At 61.3% G+C, this 26,360-nt stretch overlaps 1 protein-coding gene across 1 annotated transcript; it reads left to right on the top strand.

Moving 5' to 3' along the window:
• Window positions 1-4,084: 4,084 nt before the first annotated feature.
• On the top strand, window positions 4,085-26,037 carry LOC104309560 (vasoactive intestinal polypeptide receptor 1). The gene is made up of 13 exons (XM_054176664.1): window positions 4,085-4,192; window positions 8,425-8,548; window positions 13,834-13,941; window positions 14,767-14,876; window positions 15,134-15,231; window positions 15,892-16,024; window positions 17,586-17,739; window positions 18,343-18,403; window positions 18,647-18,713; window positions 18,796-18,887; window positions 19,127-19,256; window positions 24,558-24,599; window positions 25,945-26,037. The coding sequence occupies exons 1-13, from the start codon at window positions 4,121-4,123 to the stop codon at window positions 26,035-26,037; spliced, it is 1,284 nt and encodes a 427-aa protein (XP_054032639.1). The 5' UTR covers window positions 4,085-4,120.
• The last annotated feature ends 323 nt before the right edge of the window (window positions 26,038-26,360 follow it).

Consider the following 26,360-nt stretch of genomic DNA (forward strand, 5'->3'; position numbering starts at 1 on the left):
CTCCTCCTCCTCCTCCTCCTTCTCCTCCTCCTCCTTCTCCTCCTCCTTCTCCTCCTCCTCCTTCTCCTCCTCCTCCTCCTTCTCCTCCTTCTCCTCCTCCTCCTTCTCCTCCTCCTTCTCCTCCTCCTTCTCCTTCTCCTTCTCCTTCTCCTTCTCCTTCTCCTTCTCCTTCTCCTTCTCCTTCTCCTTCTCCTTCTCCTTCTCCTTCTCCTTCTCCTTCTCCTTCTCCTTCTCCTTCTCCTTCTCCTTCTCCTTCTCCTTCTCCTTCTCCTTCTCCTCCTCCTCCTCCTTCTCCTCCTCCTTCTCCTCCTCCTTCTCCTCCTCCTTCTCCTCCTCCTTCTCCTCCTCCCTCTCCCTGCAGGAGTGCAGCAAAGAACACCCCCAGAGGTGCTCAGGCTGCCAGGGGGGACCAGAGGACATCCAGAGCAGGTCCCCTACCAGCCCTTGTTGTGCCACCCCTGCCTCTACACTCGGCCCTGTTCCCCAGCTCCTGGATCCTCCCTCCAGATGAGGACAATGCCAGCAGCAGGCTGTGCCCAGAGCCAGGCAGGCTCTGCCAGCAGCAGGGGGTAATCAGCACTGTAATTAAATGTGCAAATTATGGGAATTTGGGAGAGTGAACAAAAGGCAGAGAAATAATCCAGAGGGGGGTGGAGAAATTAGGAGCAGAGAGCAAAATCCAATCGAGCAGAAAATAGCCCAAGTGGAGCCAAGTGCAGGGGGCTGGGGCAGTTGGTCTCAGAGTTCTCCTCCCCTGGCATCTGGGGGGGGGGCTCTGGGGTCCTAAACTCCAGCCTAAACCTCCCCTGGCACAGCTTGAGACTGTGTCCTCTTGTTCTGCTGCTGCTTGCCTGGCAGAAGAGACCAACCCCCACCTGGCTCCAACCTCCCTGCAGGGAGTTGCAGAGAGCAAGAAGGTCTCCCCTGAGCCTCCTCTTCTGCAGGCTAAGCAACCCCAGCTCCCTCAGCCTCTCCTCCCAGGGCTGTGCTCCAGACCCCTCCCCAGCTCTGTTGCCCTTCTCTGGACACCTTCCAGCAGCTCAACCTCTTTCCTGACCTGAGGAGCCCAGAGCTGGACCCAGGACTCCAGGTGTGGCCTCAGCAGTGCTGAGCACAGGGCAGAAGTGCAGGCTGCAGCAGATCCCACAGAGATGTTCTGGGTAGGAGGCTTGGGGGGGTCCAAGGCTGGCTCTTTAACCCCCAGAGCTCATCCTGGCCCCTCCTGGCTTTCCTCCTCCTCCCTTTGCCCCTCCTGCCCTCTCTGCTTCATCATAAAAGCATTCTAATGGTGAACTTTGGGTCAAAACTCCTCATGCTGGAGGGGTTGGGACTTGCAGCATGGATAATTTGGTTGATTGATTGATTGATTGATTGATTGATTGATTGATTGATCATCAGAAGCCCCCAGTGAGGATCTGGCCTCATAGCTGGCCTTGAGGGGCTGGGTGTCCACAGCTGGCCCCGAGAGGAGCTCCATCCCTAGGCATGGGAAGTGCTCAGCAGGTTGTGGCCATCATGGGCTGGGGGTGCTCCCACTCCTGGGCTCCCCCAGCACCCCCTGAGCTCTGCTCTGCTTTGGAAGCAAGGTTACAGCCCCTGGTGCCCTGCTGGCACCAACACACCAAGGGCAGGGGCTCAGACAAGGCCAAAATGGGGATGGGGATAGGGTGTGGGGTGAGGGTGGGGATGGGGATGGGATGGGGATGGATGAGGATGGGGATGGGGATGGGGATGGATGAGGATGGGGATGGGGATGGATGAGGATGGGGATGGGATGAGGATGGGGATGGGGATGGGGATGGGATGAGGATGGGGATGGGGATGGGGATGGATGAGGATGGGGATGGGGATGGATGAGGATGGGGATGGGATGAGGATGAGGATGGGGATGGGGATGGGATGAGGATGGGGATGGGGATGGGATGGGGATGGGATGGGGATGGGGATGGAGATGGGGATAGGGATGGAGATGGGATGAGGATGGGGATGGGGATGGGATGGGGATGGGATGAGGATGGGGATGGGGATGGGATGAGGATGGGGATGGGGATGGGATGGGGATGGGGATGGGATGGGGATGGGGATGGGGATGGGATGGGGATGGGGATGGGGATGGGATGGGGATGGGGATGGGATGAGGATGGGGATGGGGATGGATGAGGATGGGGATGGGATGAGGATGGGGATGGGGATGGGATGAGGATGGGGATGGGGATGGGATGGGGATGGGGATGGGATGGGGATGGGGATGGGGATGGGATGGGGATGGGATGGGGATGGGATGGGGATGGGGATGGGATGAGGATGGGATGAGGATGGGGATGGGGATGGGATGAGGATGGGGATGGGATGAGGATGGGGATGGGATGAGGATGGGGATGGGGATGGGGATGGGATGAGGATGGGGATGGGGATGGGATGGGGATGGGGATGGGATGGGGATGGGATGAGGATGGGGATGGGGATGGGATGGGGATGGGGATGGGATGAGGATGGGGATGGGGATGGGGATGGGATGAGGATGGGATGGGGATGGATGAGGATGGGGATGGGGATGGGATGGGGATGGGGATGGGATGGGGATGGGATGAGGATGGGGATGGGGATGGGATGAGGATGGGGATGGGATGAGGATGGGGATGGGATGAGGATGGGGATGGGGATGGGAATGGGATGAGGATGGGGATGGGGATGGGATGGGGATGGGGATGGGATGGGGATGGGATGAGGATGGGGATGGGGATGGGATGGGGATGGGGATGGGATGAGGATGGGGATGGGGATGGGGATGGGATGAGGATGGGGATGGGGATGGATGAGGATGGGGATGGGGATAGGGATGGGATGAGGATGGGGATGGGGATGGGGATGGGATGGGGATGGGATGAGGATGGGGATGGGGATGGGATGGGGATGGGGATGGGATGAGGATGGGGATGGGGATGGGATGGGGATGGGATGAGGATGGGGATGGGGATGGGATGGGGATGGGGATGGGATGGGCATGGGATGAGGATGGGGATGGGGATGGGATGGGGATGGGATGAGGATGGGGATGGGGATGGGATGAGGATGGGGATAGGGATGGGATGAGGATGAGGATGGGGATGGGGATGGGATGGGGATGGGGATGGGATGAGGATGGGGATGGGGATGGAGATGGGGATAGGGATGGAGATGGGATGAAGTTGGGATTGAGAATGGAGATGAGGATGGGGATGGAGATGGAGATGGGGATAGAAATGGGGATGAGATGGGGCTGGGGATGAGATGGGGCTGAGATGGGGCTGGGCAGTGGTGCTGGGGTCACCAGCCCCTGCCATCCAAGCCCCCAGCCCCTGTGCATGCATGTGGCCAGGCACACACCGGTGCCAGGGCAGGTGTTGGCACACCTGTGTGTGCACAAGCACAGCACCACCACCCCCCCTCCTCGGAGCTCTCTACCCTCCTGAAGCCCCAGGCCCCACACAGAGCAAGCCAGGGAACCCTCCCTGCACCCCACCCTTCCCCCCCACTGCCCACAGCCTTCAGGCAGCAGCTTCCAGCTCAGCAGCACCCAAGGAGCAGGCAAGAGGGCTCCCTGCTCCCCTCGGGGCTCAGCTGGGTGGTCCCAGGTCCTTGAGGGGAGCAGCTGGGGGGGTGCTGGGAGCCCAGGGGTGGCCAAACCGGGCAGTGCCAGGCTGAGGTGTGCCCCCCCCCCGGCGCTGCTCCTCACATCCAGCCCCTCTGGGTGGGGAGGGGGGGGTGGAGCTTGCTGTATTCGCAGCTCCAGGAGCTGTGACATTCAGCCGGGCAGACAGAGCCCAGCAACACCGGGCAGCCACAGCCCCAGCTGGGGGGGGGCACAGGCACAGGGGCAGCCACAGCCCCAGCTGGGGGGGCACAGGCACAGGGGCAGCCCCACCCCGCTGGGACTCAGCACCCAAGAGGGTCCGAAGGGGGGCTGGAGGGAGCCAGGAGCAGGGGAGAAGCAGTGAAGTGTGGGCAGGAGCTGGAGGCTGCTGGGTCACCCCTGGGAGCTGGGGGCCCGGTGCGACCCTCGCCCCCCCCCCAGCGTGCAGGAGGGGCTGGGCTGAGCCTGGGCAGCCCTGGACGGGGCAGCAGAGGGTTGGTTCCAGCCATGGGGGGCCCGTGGAAGCCCCCCAGCACCGGCACGCTGCTGCTCCTGCTGCTCACACGCCTGATGCTGCAGGTAAGTGCCCCCGGGGGGGGGAGCGTGGTGGGGAGCGGGGGGGCAGGGACCACAGTGTCCCCCTGCCTGTGACAGCCACCTCGGGCTCCAGTCAGCCCTGGGGAGCTGCCTGCAGCCCTGCCCAGGGGTCAGGTTCCCCCCAGCATGGTCCCACCCCTGTCCCCAAACCTCTGCCCATCCCTCATGCTGCCCGACCCGGGGTGTCACCAACCCTGTCCCTGTCCCTTGTGCTGCCCGACCCAGGGCTGACACCAACCCTGTCCCTGTCCCTTTGCTGCCCGACCCGGGGTGTCACCAACCCTGTCCCTGTCCCTTGTGCTGCCAGACCCAGGGGTGACACCAACCCTGTCCCTGTCCCTTGTGCTGCCAGACCCAGGGCTGACACCAACCCTGTCCCTGTCCCTTGTGCTGCCCGACCCAGGGCTGACACCAACCCTGTCCCTGTCCCTTGTGCTGCCAGACCCAGGGCTGACACCAACCCTGTCCCTGTCCCTTGTGCTGCCCGACCCAGGGCTGACACCAACCCTGTCCCTGTCCCTTGTGCTGCCCAGCACAGGGGTGGCACCAACCCTGTCCCTGTCCCTTGTGCTGCCCAGCACAGGGGTGGCACCAACCCTGTCCCTGTCCCTTGTGCTGCCCGACCCGGGGTGACACCAACCCTGTCCCTGTCCCTTGTGCTGCCCAGCACAGGGCTGACACCAACCCTGTCCCTGTCCCTTGTGCTGCCCGACCCGGGGCGACACCAACCCTGTCCCTGTCCCTTGTGCTGCCCTACCCGGGGTGACACCAACCCTGTCCCTGTCCCTTGTGCTGCCCGACCCGGGGTGACACCAACCCTGTCCCTGTCCCTTGTGCTGCCCGACCCAGGGCTGACACCAACCCTGTCCCTGTCCCTTGTGCTGCCCGACCCGGGGTGACACCAACCCTGTCCCTGTCCCTTGTGCTGCCCGACCCAGGGCTGACACCAACCCTGTCCCTGTCCCTTGTGCTGCCCGACCCGGGGCGACACCAACCCTGTCCCTGTCCCTTGTGCTGCCCGACCCGGGGTGACACCAACCCTGTCCCTGTCCCTTGTGCTGCCCGACCCAGGGCTGACACCAACCCTGTCCCTGTCCCTTGTGCTGCCCGACCCGGGGTGACACCAACCCTGTCCCTGTCCCTTGTGCTGCCCGACCCGGGGTGACACCAACCCTGTCCCTGTCCCTTGTGCTGCCCAGCACAGGGCTGACACCAACCCTGTCCCTGTCCCTTGTGCTGCCCAGCCCAGGGGTGACACCAACCCTGTCCCTGTCCCTTGTGCTGCCCGACCCGGGGTGACACCAACCCTGTCCCTGTCCCTTGTGCTGCCCAGCACAGGGGTGGCACCAACCCTGTCCCTGTCCCTTGTGCTGCCCAGCACAGGGGTGGCACCAACCCTGTCCCTGTCCCTTTGCTGCCAGACCCAGGGCTGACACCAACCCTGTCCCTGTCCCTTGTGCTGCCAGACCCGGGGTGGCACCAACCCTGTCCCTGTCCCTTGTGCTGCCCGACCCAGGGCTGACACCAACCCTGTCCCTGTCCCTTGTGCTGCCCGACCCGGGGTGGCACCAACCCTGTCCCTGTCCCTTGTGCTGCCCGACCCGGGGTGGCACCAACCCTGTCCCTGTCCCTTGTGCTGCCCGACCCGGGGTGACACCAACCCTGTCCCTGTCCCTTGTGCTGCCCAGCACAGGGCTGACACCAACCCTGTCCCTGTCCCTTGTGCTGCCCGACCCGGGCTGACACCAACCCTGTCCCTGTCCCTTGTGCTGCCCAGCCCAGGGGTGGCACCAACCCTGTCCCTGTCCCTTGTGCTGCCCAGCCCAGGGGTGGCACCAACCCTGTCCCTGTCCCTTGTGCTGCCCAGCCCAGGGGTGGCACCAACCCTGTCCCTGTCCCTCCTGCTGGTGACACCAAGCCTCAGCCCTCGAGCTGCAGCTCCTCTGCACTCTGCAGTCCTTTCCTCCAGCTTCTGGGCAGGGTTTGGTGGCAGGGGGGCTCGGGGGCTCGGGGGTGATGCTGGGCCCCCACTGTGCTCCTTGGGCCTGGGACAGGGCAGCCAACAAAGGTCCAGCAGAGTCCAGCTCCAGGAGCTGCTCCAGGCCATCCCCAAGGAGGGTGACCCTGGTCTGCCCTGCCCTGGGGACTCTGCCTTCCCTCCTCACAGCAGGGGCTGGGGGGGGGCTTCACCCACAGTGTCCTGTGTGCCTCAAAGCAGCCTCAGCCCCCAAGGGCCTGGAGGAGCAGCTTGGAGGCTGCTGGGCTGGCTGGAGGGAGCAGGGGGCAAGGAGCATGCCTGGGGTGCTCCCATGGGTGGGAAGACCCCTGGGGACAGGTGGCACCGAGCCCCTGCTGGGATGCAGAGGGGACAAGGAGCTGCTGCAGCCAGCAGCCAAACCCAGGCTGAACTTGGCCAAGATGCTCCATGGCAGACACCAGGACCTGGAGGGGCCCTGGTGGGAGAGGGGTTGGATCCACCTCCCTCTCCAAAGTGGAGGATTCCTCCTGGTGGATTCCTCCTGCTGCTGCCTCCTTCTGCAAGGCCTTCAGCTGATGTGGAGAGGAAAAGGGAAGGGAAAGAAAGGGAAGGGGAGAAAAAGGGGGGAAGGGAAGGGAAGGGAAGGGAAGGGAAGGGAAGGGAAGGGAAGGGAAGGGAAGGGAAGGGAAGGGAAGGGAAGGGAAGGGAAGGGAAGGGAAGGGAAGGGAAGGGAAGGGAAGGGAAGGGAAGGGAAGGGAAGGGAAGGGAAGGGAAGGGAAGGGAAGGGAAGGGAAGGGAAGGGAAGGGAAGGGAAGGGAAGGGAAGGGAAGGGAAGGGAAGGGAAGGGAAGGGAAGGGAAGGGAAGGGAAGGGAAGGGAAGGGAAGGGAAGGGAAGGGAAGGGAAGGGAAGGGAAGGGAAGGGAATACAAACAGGGACAAGGAAGTGCTGGAGGCTTTGAGGGTTTTATAAGGATAAAAGTGAGGGAATCAGGCTGCTTCTCAGCAGGGGCAACTGAGGCACATCAAGTCTGTGCCCTCTGCCCTTTGTCCTGTCCCTGGGCACCACTGAGCAGAGCCTGGCCCCAGCCTCTTGCCCTCCCCCCAGCCTTTAGCTCTTACTGAGCATTGCTCAGCTGCCCTCTGGGGCTGCTCCTCTCCAGGCTCTCAGCCCCAGGGCTCTCAGCCTCTGCTCCTCCCAGAGCTGCTCTGATGTCTCCCATTGAAATCCAGCAGCTTGAAGAAGAGCAAAACCACAGCCAGCAGGGGCAGGATCAGACATGCCCCAAGAGGTTGGGCTTTAAAAGCTCCCAGGAGGTGGTTTCCATGCTCAGGGTTTGAACTTGCTCCTCTCTGCCTGAGCTCCTGGGGTTGGCTGCTCCACCTCTGAGCTCAGCTCCCCTGCATGGAGCCTCCTGGTGGAGCAGTGGCCTGGAGCACCACACAGCTGTGGAGGGAGCTGGCAGTGATCTTGCTGCTTCTCAGAGGTCTTTGCAAGGCAAAGAGCAGAAAGCTAAGGAAATGTCAGGGGCCAAAGCACCTGGATGCAGATAAGCTCCACTGGGGCTGGCTGCAGCAGAGCTCTGAACACTGCCTGGAGCCCTGCCTGGAGCCCTGCCTGGAGCCCTGGCTGGAGTCCTGCCTGGAGCCCTGGCTGGAGTCCTGCCTGGAGCCCTGGCTGGAGCCCTGCCTGGAGCCCTGCCTGGAGCTCTGCCTGGAGCTCTGCCTGCTCTGGGCTCCTGCTGCCCAGCATACAATCACAGAGCTGTCAGGGTTGGAAGGGAGCTCAAGGCTCAGCCAGTTCCAGCCCTCTGCCATGGGCAGGGACCCCTCCCACCAGCCCAGGCTGCTCAAGGCCTCATCCAGCCTGGCCTTGAGCACCTCCAGGAGGGATCATCCACAGCCTCCCTGGGCAACCTGTGCCAGGGTCTCCCCAGCCTCACTCTAAACCATTTCTTCCTCCTCTCCCAGCTCAAAGCCATTGTTCCTCATCCTGTCCCTCCCAGCCTTTGTCCATAGTCCCTCCCCAGCTCTCCTGGAGCCCTTCAGGTACTGGAAGGTTGCTCTGAGCTCTCCCTGGAGCCTTCTTTTCTCCAGGCTCAGCAGCCCCAGCTCTTGTCCCTACAAGGGAGGTTCTGCAGCCCTCTGATCATCTTCATGCCCCCCTCTGGGCCCTCTCCAGGTCCTTCTCAAGCTGGGGGATGCTCAGTGTCCTTCTTATGCTTTCCCTCCTCTCAAGGTGCAAGCAACACATCCTGACTGCTCCATCATCCTCTACTTCCAACAGCAGGAAGCTGAATGTCTGGAGATCATCAGGAGTGAAAACCAAACAGCAGCCTCCTCTGGGCCCCCCAGGCAGCAGGGTGAGTGCCAGCTGCCCACCCAGCCCAGGGGCAGCTCCCAAGGCAGGTGGGAGGTTGGCTGAGGGGAGCTTGGGAGTGGGATCCATGGTCAGAGGACAGAGAGGGCTGCAGAACAGGAAGGTGTTTCCAGGCACATGGAGGCCAAGGGTGAGGCCAAGGTCCCTTCCAACCCAACCCATTCCATGATCCTGTAACACACCTGAAGGTGTCAAGGGGAAGGGGCCAGGGCTAGGGCTAGGGTCTGGGTTAGGGTTAGGGGTAGGGTCAGGGTTAGGGTCGGGGTTAGGGTTAGGGTCTGGGTTAGGGTTAGGGTTAGGGGTAGGGTCAGGGTTAGGGTTAGGGTCAGGGTTAGGGTTAGGGTTAGGGTCGGGGTTAGGCTTAGGGTTGGGGTTAGGGTTAGGGTTGGGGTTAGGCTTAGTGTTAGGGTTGAGGTTAGGGTTAGGGTTGGGGTTAGGTTAGGGGTTAGGGTTAGTGTTGGGGTTAGGGTTAGGCTTAGGGTTAGGGTTGGTCTTAGGGTCAGGGTTGGGGTTAAGATTTGTGTTGGGGTTAGTGTCAGGTTTAGTGTTAGTGTTAGGGTTAGTGTTAGGGTTAGAGTTGGGATTAGGTTAGGGTTAGGATTAGGGTTAGGGTTAGGGTTAGGGTTAGGGTTGGTGTTAGGGTTAGAGTTGGGGTTAGGTTTTGGTGCTCAGTGTTGCTCAGTGACAGCAGAAGGGGCAATGGATTAGGGTTAGGGTTAGGGTTAGGGTTAGGTTAAGGGTCAGGGTTAGGGTCAGGTTTAGGGTTAGGGTTAGGGTTAGGGTTAGGGTTAGGGTTAGGGTTAGGATCAGGGTTAGGGTTTGTTTAAGGGTTAGGATTAGGGTTAGGGTTAGGGTCAGGGTCAGGGTTAGGGTTAGGGTGCAGGGTTAGGGTTAGGGTTAGGGTTAGGGTTAGGGTTAGGGTTAGGGTTAGGGTTAGGGTTAGGGTTAGGGTCAGGGTTAGGGTTTGTTTAAGGCTTAGGATTAGGGTCAGGGTTAGGGTTTGTTTAAGGTTTAGGATTAGGGTTAGGGTTTGGGTCAGGGTTAGGGTTAGGGTTAGGGTTAGGGTTAGGGTTAGGGTTAGGGTTAGGGTTAGGGTTAGGTTAGGGTCAGCGTTAGGGTTAGGGTTTGGGTCAGGGTTAGGGTTAGGGTTAGGGTTAGGGTTAGGGTTAGAGTTAGGGTCAGGGTTAGGGTTTGTTTAAGGCTTAGGATTAGGGTTAGGGTTAGAGTTAGGGTCAGGGTTAGGGTTAGGGTTCGGTTAAGGGTTAGGTGCTCAGTGATGCTCAGTGGCAGCAGAAGGGGCAATGCATACAAGCTGAACACAGAATACAGGGTTATCCAGGTTGGAAAAGCCCTTTGAGACCATAGAGTTCAACCCTTCCAACTGGTTCAGGTTGGAAGGGACCTTGCAGATCACCTGGTTCCACACCACCCCCACCCCTGCCCTGTGCAGTGTAAATATTTCTGCCTCACATCCAATGTAGAAGTCAGAGAGAGCTCCTGGGATTGCTCTGAGTGCAGCTTCCCTGGCTGGGAACAGCTGCAGGTTAATGATGTTCCTCCTGGAGGTTAATCATGTCCCTGCTCAAGGAGAGCTGTCCTGGTAGCAGGATGCCCCTGGCTCATCCTGCCTGTGCTGCAGCACTGATGCTCCCAGACCCCGAAGCTGCTGGGCTGTGCTCATTTCCAAGGCAACTGAGAGTCATTTAAAGATGGACTGAGTGCTGCAGGGGGAAGCAGAGCAGCCTCAGGCCAGTCACTCCCCAGCGAGCCCTGCAGTGCTCTCTCCTCTCCTCCTCCTGTGCTGGAGAGGGTCTTGGAAGCAGGATGGATGTGGATGGAGCTCCTGCTGCAGGGCAGCTTCCCGTGGGAGGAAAAGACTTAGAATAGAAACATAGAAGCAATAAGGTTGGAAAAGAGCTCAGAGCTCATCCAGTCCAAGCTGTCACCCAGCACCTCCTGACAACTAAACCATGGCTCCAAGTGCCACATCCAAGCCCTTCTTGAACACCTCCAGGGATGTTAGACCTGTGCCTTTCAGAGCAGTGGAGTGAAGTGGAGTGGAGTGGAGTGGAGTGGAGTGGAATGGAGTAGAACAGAATGAACCAGGTTGGAAAAGACCTCAGAGCTCATCAAGTCCAACCTCTCACCCAGCACCTCCTGACAACTCAACCATGGCACCAAGTGCCACATCCAAGCCCCTCTTGAACACCTCCAGGGATGGGGACTCCACCACCTCCCTGGGCAGCACATCCCAGTGGCCAATCTCTCTGGCTGGGAAGAATTTCTTCCTAACATCCAGCCTGAACCTCCCCTGGCACAGCTTTAGACTGTGTCCTCTTGTTCTGGTGCTGCTTGCCTGGCAGAAGAGCCCAACCCCCACCTGGCTCCAACCTCCCTGCAGGGAGTTGCAGAGAGCAAGAAGGTCTCCCCTGAGCCTCCTCTTCTGCAGGCTAAGCAACCCCAGCTCCCTCAGCCTCTCCTCCCAGGGCTGTGCCTCAGACCCCTCCCCAGCTTTGTTGCCCTTCTCTGGACACCTTCCAGCAGCTCAACCTCTTTCCTGACCTGAGGAGCCCAGAGCTGGCCACAGGACTCCAGGTGTGGCCTCAGCAGTGCTGAGCACAGGGACTTGCTGTGCCCAGGCAGGTACAGAGAGAGCAGAGGAGGAGAGAGGCTTCCACTTCATGGTCATAGAATCACAGAATGGTTTGGGCTGGAAGGGATCTCCAAAGCTCATCCAGTCCAAGCCCTCTGCACTCAGCAGGGACATCCTCCACTAGCTTAGGTTGCTCAGAGCCTTGCTGAGCTTCCCCTTGAAGATCTCCAGGGATGGGATCTCAGCTGCCTCCCAGGGCAACCTGCTGCAGTGTTCCAGCACCCTCCTGGTGCAGAACTTGTTCCTCACACTCAATCTAAATCTTCTCTGCTCTAGTCTGAAGCCACTGCCCCTGCTCCTGTCCCTGCAGGCCTTTGTAGTCCCTCTGCAGCCTACTTGTAGCCCACTTCAGCTACTGGGAGGCTGCTCTAAGGTCTCCCTGGAGCCTTCTCTTCTCCAGGCTGAGCTAACCCCAGCTCCCCCAGCCTGTCCTTGGAGCAGAGGTGCTCCAACCCCTTGATCATTTCCCTGGCCTCCTCTGGATTCACTCCATCAGGTCCTTGTCCTTCCTGCATTGAGGACTCCAGAACTGGATGCAGTGCTCCAGGTCCCTGGAGGTGCTCAAGAGGGGCTTGGATGTGGCACTTGGAGCCATGGTTTAGTTATCAGGAGGTGTTGGGTGACAGCTTGGACTTGATGAGCTCTGAGGTCTCTTCCAACCTGATTGATTCTATGATTCTAGGTGAGCTCTCAGCAGAGCAGAGGAAGGTTCAGGGGTGCTGAGCTGGGCCATGGTGGCTGAGGGGTGCAGAATGCACCCACCTGCATTCCTTTAGATGCCACTGGGAGCTGGGGTGGTTCAGCCTGGAGAAAAGGAGGCTGAGGGGAGGCCTTTGGCCTTTCCACAACTCCCTGGAAGGAGGCAGGAGCCAGGTGGGGGTTGGGCTCTTTAAGCAAGGACAAGAGAAAGTGTCCTCAGGTTGCCTCAGGGGAGGTTTGGGTTGGACACTGTAAGAGACTTCTTGGCTGGAAGGGCTCTCAAAGACTGGAACAAGCTGCCCAGGGAGGTGGTGGAATCCCCACCCCTGGGGGTGTTGCAGGGATGTGGTGCTGGGGGCCATGGTTCAGCCCTGGCAGAGGATCTGAGAGGTCTCCTCCAACCAGCCCCAGTCTGTGACTCCCTGATAAAGTGCCAGCCTTTCCCTCAGCCCTCACAGGAGCTCTGGGCCTGGTGTCATTCCAGGTCCTCTCTCCACCATGGGGCTAAAAGGAGCTCTGGGAGCTGGGGGAGGCCATTCCAGAGGAGGGGGCCAGGATGCTGCTGATTCCTGCGTGGGGACAGCAGGGCCCCCCCGAGCAGATCGGGTGACTGCTGCTGCTCTCTGCTCTCCCCTTACAGCCTGGGCTGTGCCTGGGCACTGGGGGCTGGCTGTGTGCCCCCAGCACGTCCCTGCCCTCAGCACTGACCCTCCTGCCAGGGGCAGTGATCCCCCAGGGGTCAGTGCTGGGCCCCAGCCTGCTCATCCTTTATTGATGATCTGGAGGAGGGCATTGAGTCCATCAGCAGTGAGTTGGCAGCTGACAGCAAGCTGGGGGCAGGAGTTGAGCTGTGAGAGGGTAGCAGAGCTCTGCAGAGGGACCTTGCCAGGCTGGGCAGAGGGGCAGAGGCCAAGGGCAGGAGATTGAACACAGCCAAGTGCCAGGGGCTGCACATTGGCCACAGCAACCCCAGGCAGTGCTACAGGCTGGGGGCAGAGTGGCTGAGAGCAGCCAGGCAGAGAGGGACCTGGGGGGAGTGGTGGACAGCAGCTGAACAGGAGCCAGCAGTGTGCTCAGGCCAAGGGCATCCTGGCCTGCAGCAGGCAGAGTGTGGCCAGCAGGAGCAGGGAAGTCCTTGTGCCCTGTGCTCAGCACTGCTGAGGCCACACCTGGAGTCCTGTGTCCAGCTCTGGGCTCCTCAGGTTAGGAAAGAGGTTGAGCTGCTGGGAGGTGTCCAGAGAAGGGCAAGAAAGCTGGGGAGGGGTCTGGGGCACAGCCCTGGGAGGAGAGGCTGAGGGAGCTGGGGTTGCTTAGCCTGCAGAAGAGGAGGCTCAGGGGAGACCTTCTTGCTCTCTGCAACTCCCTGCAGGGAGGTTGGAGCCAGGTGGGGGTTGGGCTCTTCTGCCAGGCAAGCAGCAGCAGAACAAGAGGACACAGTCTCAGGCTGTGCCAGGAGAGGTTTAGGCTGGAGGTAAGGAGAAAGTTCTTCCCAGAGAGAGTTGTTAGCCTTTGGAATGTGCTGCCCAGGGAGGTGGTGGAGTCCCCATCCCTGGAGGTGTTCAAGAGGGGATTGGATGTGGCACTTGGAGCCAGGGTTTAGTTGTCAGGAGGTGTTGGGTGAGAGGTTGGACTTGAGGATCTTGGAGGCCTCTTCCAAGCTGGCTGACTCTGTGCTTCTGTCCCTCCCCAGGCTTGGTCTTAGCAAGGAGTTCTTCCCAGACAGAGAGATTCCCTCTGGGATGTGCTGCCCAGGGAGGGGTTGGGGTCCAGGTCCCTGGAGGTGTTTAAGAAGAGCCTGGAGGAGGCCCTCAGTGCCATGGGCTGGTTGATTCGTTGGGGCTGGGGGATCTGTTGGACTTGAGGATCTCTGAGGTCTCTTCCAGGCTGGCTGACTCTGTGCTTCTGCCCCTGCCCAGGCTGCCTGACCCAGTGGGATGGAGTCAGCTGCTGGGGGGCTGTGCCCCTGGGCCAGTCCCGAGCTGTGTCCTGCCCTGACCTCCTCCACATCTTCAAGAAGTCCAAAGGTGAAGTGCTCTGAATGCAGCCCCTGGGGCCCAGCCCTGCCTGCCTGGGCCCCTGGGGCCACCTCAACCCTTCCCCCCTGGTCCCACAGCTCCTGCCCCATCCAGAAGCTGGGCCCCTCTTGCAATCCCATCAGGGGGTGGGCAAAGCCCAGGGATGTGGGGTGCTGCCTCACCAGGAATGTCCCCAGGTACCCTCTCACCACCCAGTGCCAAGTATCTCCTGGGGGCAGAGCACTTGGGGACCTCATCCTCCAACTGGAGACCCCAGGGCAGTCCCCAAGCCTCTTGGTGCCCTCCTGTCTGTACCCACACCCAGCCCAAGGCTCCTGAGCACTCCAGGCCCCAAGGATGGGCAATGCAGCATGAGATGAGGATGCTGTCAGGGCTGGATGCTCTCCTGGGGCAGGAGCTGCTCCTCCAGGAGCGTGAAGGAGAGCCCCCAGCTGGGCCACATGGCATCTGAGCACTTCCCTGGCGAGGGAGGGCTGGCAGACCCTTGCTTTAGGGCAGAAACAGATCAGGACAAGCCTGATGAAGGATCAGAAAATCCCCTTCAGAGCCTTAACTCCATCCCACTGCATGGCTTCGTGCTGCCATACCCAGCCCTGGGGTGCCCTGGCACCTTCAGGCAGGGCACCAGAGGGCAGAGGTGTGAGCTGCAGGGGGGAGGCAGCCAGGCCCCGTGGGTACCGTGCAGCTGTCCCAGCTGGGGCTCAGGCAGCCCCCTGGAGAGCAGGCTGCTGCTGCTGGGCTGCACCTTTGGGGGGGCTGCTGCTGCAGAGGTGCTGCCTGTGGCTCTCATGAGATCCTCTCCTGTTGCTGCAGCTCTGATCCGGAGGAACTGCACCGAGTCAGGATGGAGCTCCCCCAGCCCTCCCTACCACACTGCCTGCCAGCTGGAGGACAGCAGCAGCACCAATGACACCGAGGCCAAGGCCAGTGGGGTGCCCCAGGACCCTCCCTAGCATCACCCCACCCCACACTGCCCCATGCTGCTGGCCAGTGAAGGTGGACTGGGGGATATCTCATTGGCCTTGGCCTCGGCTCTGGGCTGCCTGGAGGGATCTGAGCTCGGCTGGGCCCCAGCCCAGCCTGGGCAAGGGTTGGGGCATCACCCTCTGACCTCCCTGCCCAGCACAGAGCAGCACTCCCAGTCCCTGCTGCCTCACTCTGCTGGTGCTTTCCCTTCCAGAAAGGCTATTTTGTCACCATGAAGGTGCTTTACACCTGTGGCTACTCCACCTCCCTGGCAGCCCTGTTCCTGGCCATTGGCATCTTCTCCTGCTTCAGGTAGGGCTTGGAGCTGGCTGCTGCATGGGCTGCAGCTGGAGGACAGCAGGGGAAGCTGTGAGGAGGGGGAATCCCCCTCCCTGAGCAGGCTTCATCCCTGGCAAAAGGAGAACACTGAGGAGCTGGAGTGGGCAAGGAAGGGCAAGGAAGCTGCTGAAGGGTCTGCAGGACAGGGCTGGGGAGGAGCAGCTGAGGGAGCTGGAGGAAAGGAGGCTGAGGAGAGACCTTCTGGCTCTGTACAGCTCCCTGAGAGGAGGTTGCAGCCAGGGGGGGCTTGGTCTCTTCTCCCAAGGAGCCAAAGGATAGGACAAGAGGAAATGTCCTCAAGCTGCCCCAGGGGAGGTTCAGGTTGGCCATGAGGAACAATTTCTCCCCCAGAAGGGTGGTCAAGGCCTGGCCCAGGCTGCCCAGGGCAGTGGGGGTGTCCTCACCCCTGGAGGGGTTTCAAGGTGATGCTCAACAAGGCTGGGGACAGCCTGGTCCAGGGGAGGATGTCCCTGCTGACTGCAGAGGGGTTGGACTGGAGGAGCTTTGGAGGTGCCCTCCAGCCCAGAGCCTTCCATGGCTCTGTGACCATGGAGAATGCAGAATGCAGAATGCCTCTCTCCTCTGCTGTCCCTGGTGCTCCCTGGGCACAGCAAGCCTGTTTCCCACCTCCAGGAAGCTGCACTGCACCAGGAACTGCATCCACATCCACTTCTTCAGCTCCTTCATCCTGCGTGGGGTGGCTGTGCTGGTCAAGGACTCCGTCCTCTTCTCGGACGACTCCGCCGACCACTGCACCCTGTCCACGGTGAGGAGCTGAGCCCTGGCGCCCTGCAGGAGCAGCAGGGAGGGCCAGCAGAGCCAGGGAGGTTCTCCCCCTCCTCTGCTCTGCCCTGCTGAGACCTCATCCTGAGTGCTGCCTTCAGCTCTGGGCTGCCCAGCTCAGGAGGGACAGGGATCTGCTGGAGAGAGTCCAAGGGAGGGCTGCAAGGATGCTGCAGGGACTGCAGCACTGCCTGGGGAGGAGAGGCTGAGAGCCCTGGGGCTGTTCAGGCTGGAGAGGAGAAGGCTGAGAGCCCTGGGGCTGGTCAGGCTGGAGAGGAAAAGGCTGAGAGCCCTGGGGGTGTTCAGGCTGGAGAGAAGAAGGCTGAGAGCCCTGGGGCTGGTCAGGCTGGAGAGGAGAAGGCTGAGAGCCCTGGGGCTGGTCAGGCTGGAGAGGAGAAGGCTGAGAGCCCTGGGGCTGGTCAGGCTGGAGAGGAGAAGGCTGAGAGCCCTGGGGCTGTTCAGGCTGGAGAGGAGAAGGCTGAGAGCCCTGGGGCTGGTCAGGCTGGAGAGGAGAAGGCTGAGAGGGGATTTAATCAATGATTATAAATATCTGAGGGCTGAGGGCAGGAGGGAGGGGACAGGGACAGGCTCTGCTCACAACCCCAGGCAGTGCCACAGCATGACAGCAAGCTGGGGGCAGGAGTTGATCTGTCAGAGGGGAGGAGAGCTCTGCAGAGGGACCCTGCCAGGCTGGGCAGATGGGCAGAGGCCAAGGGCAGGAGATTTAACAAGTCTGAGTGCTGGGTGCTGCACTTCAGCCACACCAACCCCCAGCAGTGCTCCAGGCTGGGGTCAGAGTGGCTGAGAGCAGCCAGGCAGAAAGGGACCTGTGGGGGAGTGGTGGACAGCAGCTGAACAGGAGCCAGCAGTGTGCCCAGGCGGCCAAGAAGGCCAAGGGCAGCCTGGCCTGCAGCAGGAAGAGTGTGGCCAGCAGGAGCAGGGAAGTCCTTGTGCCCTGTGCTCAGCACTGCTGAGGCCACACCTGGAGTCCTGTGTCCAGTTCTGGGCTCCTCAGGTTAGGAAAGAGGTTGAGCTGCTGGAAGGTGTCCAGAGAAGGGCAAGAAAGCTGGGGAGGGGTCTGGAGCACAGCCCTGGGAGGAGAGGCTGAGGGAGCTGGGGTTGCTTAGCCTGCAGAAGAGGAGGCTCAGGGGAGACCTCATTGCTCTCTGCAACTCCCTGCAGGGAGGTTGGAGCCAGCTGGGGGTTGGTCTCTTCTGCCAGGCAAGCAGCAGAACAAGAGGACACAGTCTCAAGCTGTGCCAGGGGAGGTTCAGGCTGGAGGTGAGGAAGAAATCCTCCCCAGCAAGAGAGATTGGCCCTGGGGATGTGCTGCCCAGGGAGGTGGTGGAGTCCCCATCCCTGGAGGTGTTCAGGAAGAGCCTGGATGAGGCCCTTGGTGCCATGGTTGAGTTGATCAGATGGTGCTGGGGGAGAGGTTGGACTGGATGATCTCAAAGGTCTCTTCCAACCTGGTGGATTCTATTCTATTCTATTCCCCATTCCATTCCATTCCATTCCATTCCATTCTATCCTCCTCCTCACAGGTGAGCTGCAAAGCAGCCATCACCTTCTTCCAGTACTCAGTGCTGGCCAACTTCTACTGGCTGCTGGTGGAGGGGCTGTACCTGCAGACCCTGCTGCTGCTGACCTTCACCTCCGACAGGAGGTACATCTGGTGGTACATCCTCATCGGCTGGGGTGAGTGTGGGGCCCCTCAGCACATCATCCCCCCCCCTGCACTGAGGTCCCATGGCACAGGCCAAGGGGGGCAGCACCACTTTGGGGACCTCACAGAGCCACAGAACCTCCTAGGCTGGGGAAGAGCTTTAAGATCTCCCCACTGCTAGCTTTGCTCCATCCCCCCTGAGACCAGGGAGAGCTAATTGTGGCCTTCCAGGATCTGCAGGGGGCTGCAGGAAAGCTGGGGAGGGACTTTTGAGGGTGTCAGGGAGGGATAGGACTGGGGGGGATGGAGCAGAACTAGAAGTGGGGAGGTTGAGATTGGCTGTGAGGGAGAAGTTGTTGCCCAGCAGGGTGGTGAGAGCCTGGCACAGGCTGCCCAGGGAGGTGGTGGCAGCCTCCTGCCTGGAGGTGTTTGCAGCCAGGCTGGAGGTGGCTGTGAGCAACCTGCTGTGGTGTGAGGTGTCCCTGCCCATGGCAGGGGGTTGGAGCTGGCTGAGCCTTGAGCTCCCTTCCAGCCCTGAGAGTTCTGTGAGTCTGGGGTCAAGGGATGGAGGGGAGGTACAGAGATGAGTCAGGGCCCCAGGGTGACTGCACATCACTGCTGTCCTGTCCTTGCAGGGGTGCCCATGCTCACAGTCTGCACGTGGGTGCTCACCAGGCTGCAGTATGACAACCATGGGTAAGAGCTGCCAGTCCTCACCCTCCTCCAGGCCAGCTTGGCCATGGGTGCCCCACACACAACCCTCCTGCCTGGGGGGCTGAGGGGGAGCAGAAGTGGAGCAGCTCTTTGTTCCAAGGCTGCTCCTGTTTCCTGGGGAGGCCCAGAGCCCCTCCCTGTGCAACTGGGGCTGGGAGGTGGTGGGGCAAGACCTGGGCTAGGAGGGTGCAGGTGGGTGGCAGAGCCACTTCTCCTCTCCCACAGGTGCTGGGATGACCACAGCAGTGTCTACTGGTGGGTGATCAAGGCTCCCATCCTGCTGGCCATATTTGTGAGTATGTGCCCCAGAGCTGGGGCTCCATCTCCATGGGCAGAGGTCTGTGCAGAGCCTGAGCCACAGCTTCCTGCGGCAGGTGAACTTCCTCATCTTCCTCAACGTCACCAGGATGCTGGCCCAGAAGATCTGGTCCCCAGACATCAGCAAAAGCTACAAGCAGCAGTACATGTAAGGGCCAGGGGGGAGCTCCCCTCCCCCTGATTTCATTCTGGGGGGGAGGGGAGGGAAGCAGCAGGGCTCCATCCCCGGAGGGGCACAGAGGAGAACCATCCTCAGAGCCCCCCGGACCTGTCTTGTACGGGGAACCTCTCTGGCTTCAGACCAAGCTCTTGGGAAGGGTTTGTGGGGCAGGGGGCAGGCAGCAGCTGCTGCAGGCAGGGCCCTGCTGATGGCAGCACCGTCCACAGGAGGCTGACCAAGTCCACGCTGCTCCTGATCCCTCTCTTCGGGGTGCACTACGTGGCGTTCGCCCTGCTGCCCGAGCACACCGGCGTGGCCGCCCGGCTCTACTTCGAGCTGGTCCTCGGCTCCTACCAGGTACAGCCCAGGGCAGGGGGGAGGCAAGGTCCCAGCCTCAGTGTCCCAGCCTCTCAGTGTCCCAGCCTCACAGTCCCAGCCTCAGTGTCCCAGCCTCAGTGTCCCAGCCTCACAGTGTCCCAGCCTCAGTGTCCCAGCCTCAGTGTCCCAGCCTCTCAGTGTCCCAGCCTCAGTGTCCCAGCCTCTCAGTGTCCCAGCCTCTCAGTGTCCCAGCCTCAGTGTCCCAGCCTCTCAGTGTCCCAGCCTCTCAGTGTCCCAGCCTCACAGTGTCCCAGCCTCAGTGTCCCAGCCTCTCAGTGTCCCAGCCTCAGTGTCCCAGCCTCAGTGTCCCAGCCTCTCAGTGTCCCAGCCTCAGTGTCCCAGCCTCAGTGTCCCAGCCTCACACTGTCCCAGCCTCAGTGTCCCAGCCTCAGTGTCCCAGCCTCACAGTGTCCCAGCCTCACAGTGTCCCAGCCTCACAGTGTCCCAGCCTGTGTCCCAGCCTCACAGTGTCCCAGCCTCACAGAGTCCCAGCCTCACAGTGTCCCAGCCTCACAGAGTCCCAGCCTCAGTGTCCCAGCCTCAGTGTCCCAGCCTCAATGTCCCAGCCTCAGTGTCCCAGCCTCACAGTGTCCCAGCCTCACAGTGTCCCAGCCTCAGTGTCCCAGCCTCAATGTCCCAGCCTCAGTGTCCCAGCCTCACAGTGTCCCAGCCTCACAGTGTCCCAGCCTCAGTGTCCCAGCCTCACAGTGTCCCAGCCTCACAGAGTCCCAGCCTCAGTGTCCCAGCCTCACAGAGTCCCAGCCTCAGTGTCCCAGCCTCTCAGTGTCCCAGCCTCAGTGTCCCAGCCTCAATGTCCCAGCCTCAGTGTCCCAGCCTCACAGTGTCCCAGCCTCACAGTGTCCCAGCCTCAGTGTCCCAGCCTCAGTGTCCCAGCCTCACAGTGTCCCAGCCTCACAGAGTCCCAGCCTCACAGTGTCCCAGCCTCACAGAGTCCCAGCCTCACAGAGTCCCAGCCTCACAGTGTCCCAGCCTCAGTGTCCCAGCCTCAATGTCCCAGCCTCAGTGTCCCAGCCTCACAGTGTCCCAGCCTCACAGTGTCCCAGCCTCACAGAGTCCCAGCCTCACAGTGTCCCAGCCTCACAGAGTCCCAGCCTCACAGAGTCCCAGCCTCACAGTGTCCCAGCCTCAGTGTCCCAGCCTCAATGTCCCAGCCTCAGTGTCCCAGCCTCTCAGTGTCCCAGCCTCACAGTGTCCCAGCCTCAGTGTCCCAGCCTCACAGTGTCCCAGCCTCACAGTGTCCCAGCCTCACAGTGTCCCAGCCTCACAGAGTCCCAGCCTCAGTGTCCCAGCCTCACAGAGTCCCAGCCTCAGTGTCCCAGCCTCACAGTGTCCCAGCCTCAGTGTCCCAGCCTCACAGTGTCCCAGCCTCACAGAGTCCCAGCCTCAGTGTCCCAGCCTCACAGAGTCCCAGCCTCAGTGTCCCAGCCTCAGTGTCCCAGCCTCTCAGTGTCCCAGCCTCAGTGTCCCAGCCTCACGGAGTCCCAGCCTCAGTGTCCCAGCCTCACAGAGTCCCAGCCTCACAGTGCCCCAGCATGTCAGAGGCTGGAAGGGACCTCCAGAGACAATCACAGAGCCTCTGAGGCTGGAAAAGAGCTCTGAGCTCCCCGAGCCCAGCCTGCCCCTGGCACCAAACTCTGCCACCAGCTGCCACATCCGAGCTCCTCTTGATGACCTCCAGGGATGGGGACTCCACCACCTCCCTGGGCAGCACATCCCAGTGCCCAGTCAGCCTTTCTGTGAGGAACTGCTTCCTAACAGCCAACCTAAAGCTCCCCTGGCACAGCTTCAGGCCATGCCCTCTTGTCCTGGCACTGTTTGCCTGGGAGCAGAGCCTGACCCCCACCTGACTGCAACTTCCTTTTAGGTAGTTGTAGGTAGTGCTAAGGTCCCCTCTAAGTCTCCTCTTCTCCAGGCTGAGCACCCCCAGCCTCTCCTCATCTGACTTCCCCTCCAGCCCCCTCCCCAGCTGCTCTGCTCTGGCCCTGCTCCAGCCCCTCAGGATCCAGCCCAGAGCTGCACACATCAGGTCCAGCCCCAAGTACCCAAGCTGGCCCTCCCCAGCATCACCCCAGGAGCCCCCAGGATGTGAGAAGGCTGTGTCCCAGGCACCCCTCAGACACTGCCCTGTGGTCTGAGGAGCAACCTGCACTGATCCCATGGGATGGGGAAAGAGGAGTGGGAGGATGCTGCGTGAGGCAGCAGATCATGGAATGGAATCACAGGTTGGGTTTGGTTGGGGAAAGACCTTTGGGATCCTCCAGCCCAACCATTCTCTCACTCTGCCAAGGCTGCTGCCAAGCCCTGGCCCTCAGCACCACATCTACATGGCTTGGAAACCCCTCCAGGCATGGGGATACAACCAGCTCCCTGGGCAGCCTGGGCCAGGGTTTGAGAACCTTCTCAGTGAAGAAGTTTCTTCTAATCTCCAACCTGGACCTCCCCTGGGGCACCTTGAGGCCATTTCTCTTGTCCTATCTCTTGCTCCCTGGGAGAAGAAACCAACAGCCAGGGCACCACTCACCCCTGGCCCTCAGCACCACTCCTGCAAGGCTTTGAACCCCCTCCAGGCATGGGGACTCCACCACTGCCCTGGGCAGCCTGGGCCAGGCCTTGGCAACCCTTTGGGGGTAGAAATTGATCCTCATGGCCAACCTGAACCTCCCCTGGGGCAACTTGAGGCTGTTTCCTCTTGTCCTCAGGTCTCTCTCTGCCTGGCTGCTCTCAGCCACTCTGCCCCCAGCCTGTAGCACTGCCTGGGGTTGCTGTGGCCAATGTGCAGCACCTGGCACTTGGATGTGTTCAATCTCCTGCCCTTGGCCTCTGCCCATCTGCCCAGCCTGGCAAGGTCCCTCTGCAGAGCCTCTCTCCCCTCCAGCAGATCAACTCCTGCCCCCAGCTTGGTGTCAGCTGCAAACTCACTGCAGATGGACTCAATGCCCTCATCCAGGTCATCAATGAAGATATTGAACAGGCTGGGGCCCAGCACTGATCCCTGGGGAACACCACTGGTGCCTGGCTGCCAGCTGGCTGTGGCACCATTCACCACCACTCTCTGGGCTCAGCCTCCAGCCAGTTCCTGACCCAGGACAGAGAGCTGCTGCCCAAGCCATGGCCAAGAAGGCCAAGGGCAGCCTGGCCTGCAGCAGGAAGAGTGTGGCCAGCAGGAGCAGGGAAGTCCTTGTGCCCTGTGCTCAGCACTGCTGAGGCCACACCTGGAGTCCTGTGTCCAGCTCTGGGCTCCTCAGTTTAAGAAGGACATTAAGAGACTTGAAGGTGTCCAGAGAAGGGCAAGAAAGCTGGGGAGGGGTCTGGAGCACAGCCCTGGGAGGAGAGGCTGAGGGAGCTGGGGTTGCTTAGCCTGCAGAAGAGGAGGCTCAGGGGAGACCTTCTTGCTCTCTGCAACTCCCTGCAGGGAGGTTGGAGCCAGGTGGGGGTTGGTCTCTTCTGCCAGGCAAGCAGCACCAGAACAAGAGGACACAGTCTCAAGCTGTGCCAGGGGAGGTTCAGGCTGGAGGTGAGGAAGAAATTCTTCCCAGCAAGAGAGATTGGCCACTGGGATGTGCTGCCCAGGGAGGTGGTGGAGTCCCCATCCCTGGAGGTGTTTAGGAAGAGCCTGGATGAGGCCCTTGGTGCCATGGTTGAGTTGCTCAGGTGGTGCTGGGGGAGAGGTTGGACTTGAAGATCTCTGAGGTCTTTTCCAACCTGGTTCATTCTATTCTATTCTATTCTATTCTATTCTATTCTATTCTATTCTATTCTATTCTATTCTATTCTATTCTATTCTATTCTATTCTATTCCATCCCATCCCATCCCATCCCATCCCATTCCAATCTAACCCTCTGGGGGAAGAAATTATTTCTTATGGCCAACCCAGCTGTCCTGTGGTGCACTTTGAGGTCACTTCCTCTTGTCCTGTTGTTTATCCCTTGGGAGCAGACAGCAGCCCCCACCTGGCTCTCACCCCTTGCAGAGACCCAGGAGGTCTCCCCTCAGCCAAGCTGAACAAGCCCTGGGGGTCCCTCACCTGCTGCCCACAAGGCTTCTGCTCCAGCCCCTTCCCCAGCACCAGCTCCAGCCCCTTCCCCAGCACCAGCTCCAGCACCTTCCCCAGCACCAGCTCCAGAACCTTCCCCAGCACCAGCTCCAGCCCCTTCCCCAGCACCAGCTCCAGAACCTTCCCCAGCACCAGCTCCAGCCCCTTCCCCAGCACCAGCTCCAGCCCCTTCCCCAGCACCAGCTCCAGCACCTTCCCCAGCACCAGCTCCAGAACCTTCCCCAGCACCAGCTCCAGCCCCTTCCCCAGCACCAGCTCCAGCACCTTCCCCAGCACCAGCTCCAGCCCCTTCCCCAGCACCAGCTCCAGAACCTTCCCCAGCACCAGCTCCAGCCCCTTCCCCAGCACCAGCTCCAGCCCCTTCCCCCGCACCAGCTCCAGAACCTTCCCCAGCACCAGCTCCAGAACCTTCCCCAGCACCAGCTCCAGCCCCTTCCCCAGCACCAGCTCCAGCACCTTCCCCAGCACCAGCTCCAGAACCTTCCCCAGCACCAGCTCCAGCCCCTTCCCCAGCACCAGCTCCAGCACCTTCCCCAGCACCAGCTCCAGAACCTTCCCCAGCACCAGCTCCAGCCCCTTCCCCAGCACCAGCTCCAGAACCTTCCCCAGCACCAGCTCCAGCCCCTTCCCCAGCACCAGCTCCAGTCCCTTCCCCAGCACCAGCTCCAGCCCCTTCCCCAGCACCAGCTCCAGAACCTTCCCCAGCACCAGCTCCAGAACCTTCCCCAGCACCAGCTCCAGTCCCTTCCCCAGCACCAGCTCCAGAACCTTCCCCAGCACCAGCTCCAGCCCCTTCCCCAGCACCAGCTCCAGCCCCCTCCCCAGCACCAGCTCCAGTCCCTTCCCCAGCACCAGCTCCAGCCCCTTCCCCAGCACCAGCTCCAGCCCCTTCCCCAGCACCAGCTCCAGAACCTTCCCCAGCACCAGCTCCAGTCCCTTCCCCAGCACCTTCTCCAGCCCCTTCCCCAGCACCAGCTCCAGCCCCTTCCCCAGCACCAGCTCCAGCCCCTTCCCCAGCACCAGCTCCAGAACCTTCCCCAGCACCAGCTCCAGAACCTTCCCCAGCACCAGCTCCAGAACCTTCCCCAGCAGCTCAGAGTCTTCCTTGGTCTGAGGCTGCTTCTGGCTGTGAGGGCAGCAGGTGAGCACGGAGGGCTGCAGCCCCTTCCCCCAGCTGAGCTTTTGCTCTCCCCCTCCTTCCCAGGGCTTCCTGGTGGCTCTGCTCTACTGCTTCCTGAACGGGGAGGTGAGTGTCCCCCAGCCCCCTGGGCGTCACACGTGGGCACCCAAGGGTGAGGGCACCCAAAGGTGCCCCAATGAGCATTGCTTGAGCACAGCCATGCCTGTGGGCACCCAAGGGTGAAGGCACCCAAGGGTGTGGGCACCCAAAGGTGTCCCCAGTGAGCACTGCTTGAGCACAGCCATGCCTGTGGGCACCCAAGGGTGTGGGCACCCAAAGGTGTCCCCAGTGAGGATTGCTTGAGCACAGCCATGCCTGTGGGCACCCAAGGGTGTGGGCAGCCAAAGGTGTCATCCAATGAGCATTGCTTGAGCACAGCCATGCCTGTGGGCACCCAAGGGTGTGGGCACCCAAAGGTGTCCCCAGTGAGGATTGCTTGAGCACAGCCATGCCTGTGGGCACCCAAGGGTGTGGGCAGCCAAAGGTGTCATCCAATGAGCATTGCTTGAGCACAGCCATGCCTGTGGGCACCCAAGGGTGTGGGCACCCAAAGTTGCCATCCAATGCCTGTGGGCACCCAAGGGTGTGGGCACCCAAAGGTGTCCCCAATGAGCACTGCTTGAGAACAACCATGCCTGTGGGCACCCAAGGGTGAGGGCACCCAAGGGTGTCCCCCAGGGAGCATTGCTTGAGCACAGCCATGCCTGTGGGCACCCAAGGGTGAGGGCACCCAAGGGTGTCCCCCAGGGAGCACTGCTTGAGCACAGCCATGCCTGTGGGCACCCAAGGGTGTGGGCACCCAAAGGTGTCCCCAATGAGTACTGCTTGAGCACAGCCATGCCTGTGGGCACCCAAGGGTGAGGGCACCCAAAGGTGCCCCAATGAGCATTGCTTGAGCACAGCCATGCCTGTGGGCACCCAAGGGTGTGGGCACCCAAAGGTGCCATCCAATGAGCATTGCTTGAGCACAGCCATGCCTGTGGGCACCCAAGGGTGTGGGCACCCAAAGGTGCCATCCAATGAGCATTGCTTGAGCACAGCCATGCCTGTGGGCACCCAAGGGTGTGGGCACCCAAAGATGCCACCCAATGAGCATTGTCTGAGCACAGCCATGCCTGTGGGCACCCAAGGGTGTGGGTGCCCCCCAAGGAGCACTGCTTGAGCACAGCCATGCCTGTGGGCACCCAAGGGTGTGGGTGCCCCCCAAGGAGCACTGCTTGAGCACAGCCATGCCTGTGGGCACCCAAGGGTGTGGGTGCCCCCCAGGGAGCACTGCTTGAGCACAGCCATGCCTGTGGGCACCCTCTTGCACCCCAAAGTGCCTTGGTGAGGCCTGGGTGCAGTTGCTGCCCCTCTGCCCGGCGCTGGGGGCACCCCTGGGTGCCAGCAGCGCTCTGTGGTGTTGGTTCAGGTGCAGGCTGAGCTCAAGAGGCACTGGGGGAAGTGGCAGTCGTCCATGGAGAGCAATGTCTTCAACCTGGTCACCCAAGACTTCACAGCATGACAAGGAGAGCAGCTGGGGGCAGGGGGGGATACCCCTGCAGGATGGTGCTGGGGGGGTGCAGCTCCTCACCTGTGGTCCCAGAAGCACAATAAAAAGGATTTTGGAGGTTCTGAACAGCCCCTGGGGGAGGCTCTGCCTGCTGGAAGCTCTCCTGGCCCTGCTCCAGCTCCTCAGTGTGCCTCTGGTGTCTGCTTGGCAAAGCAGCCAGGCTCAGGGCAGACCCATGGGGAGGAGGCTGGGGGCAGAGGGGCTGAGAGCAGCCAGGCAGAGAGGGACCTGGGGGGAGTGGTGGACAGCAGCTGAACAGGAGCCAGCAGTGTGCC

The sequence above is a fragment of the Dryobates pubescens genome, chromosome 36 (genome assembly GCF_014839835.1).
Source record: "Dryobates pubescens isolate bDryPub1 chromosome 36, bDryPub1.pri, whole genome shotgun sequence".
Taxonomy (NCBI): Eukaryota; Metazoa; Chordata; class Aves; order Piciformes; family Picidae; genus Dryobates; species Dryobates pubescens.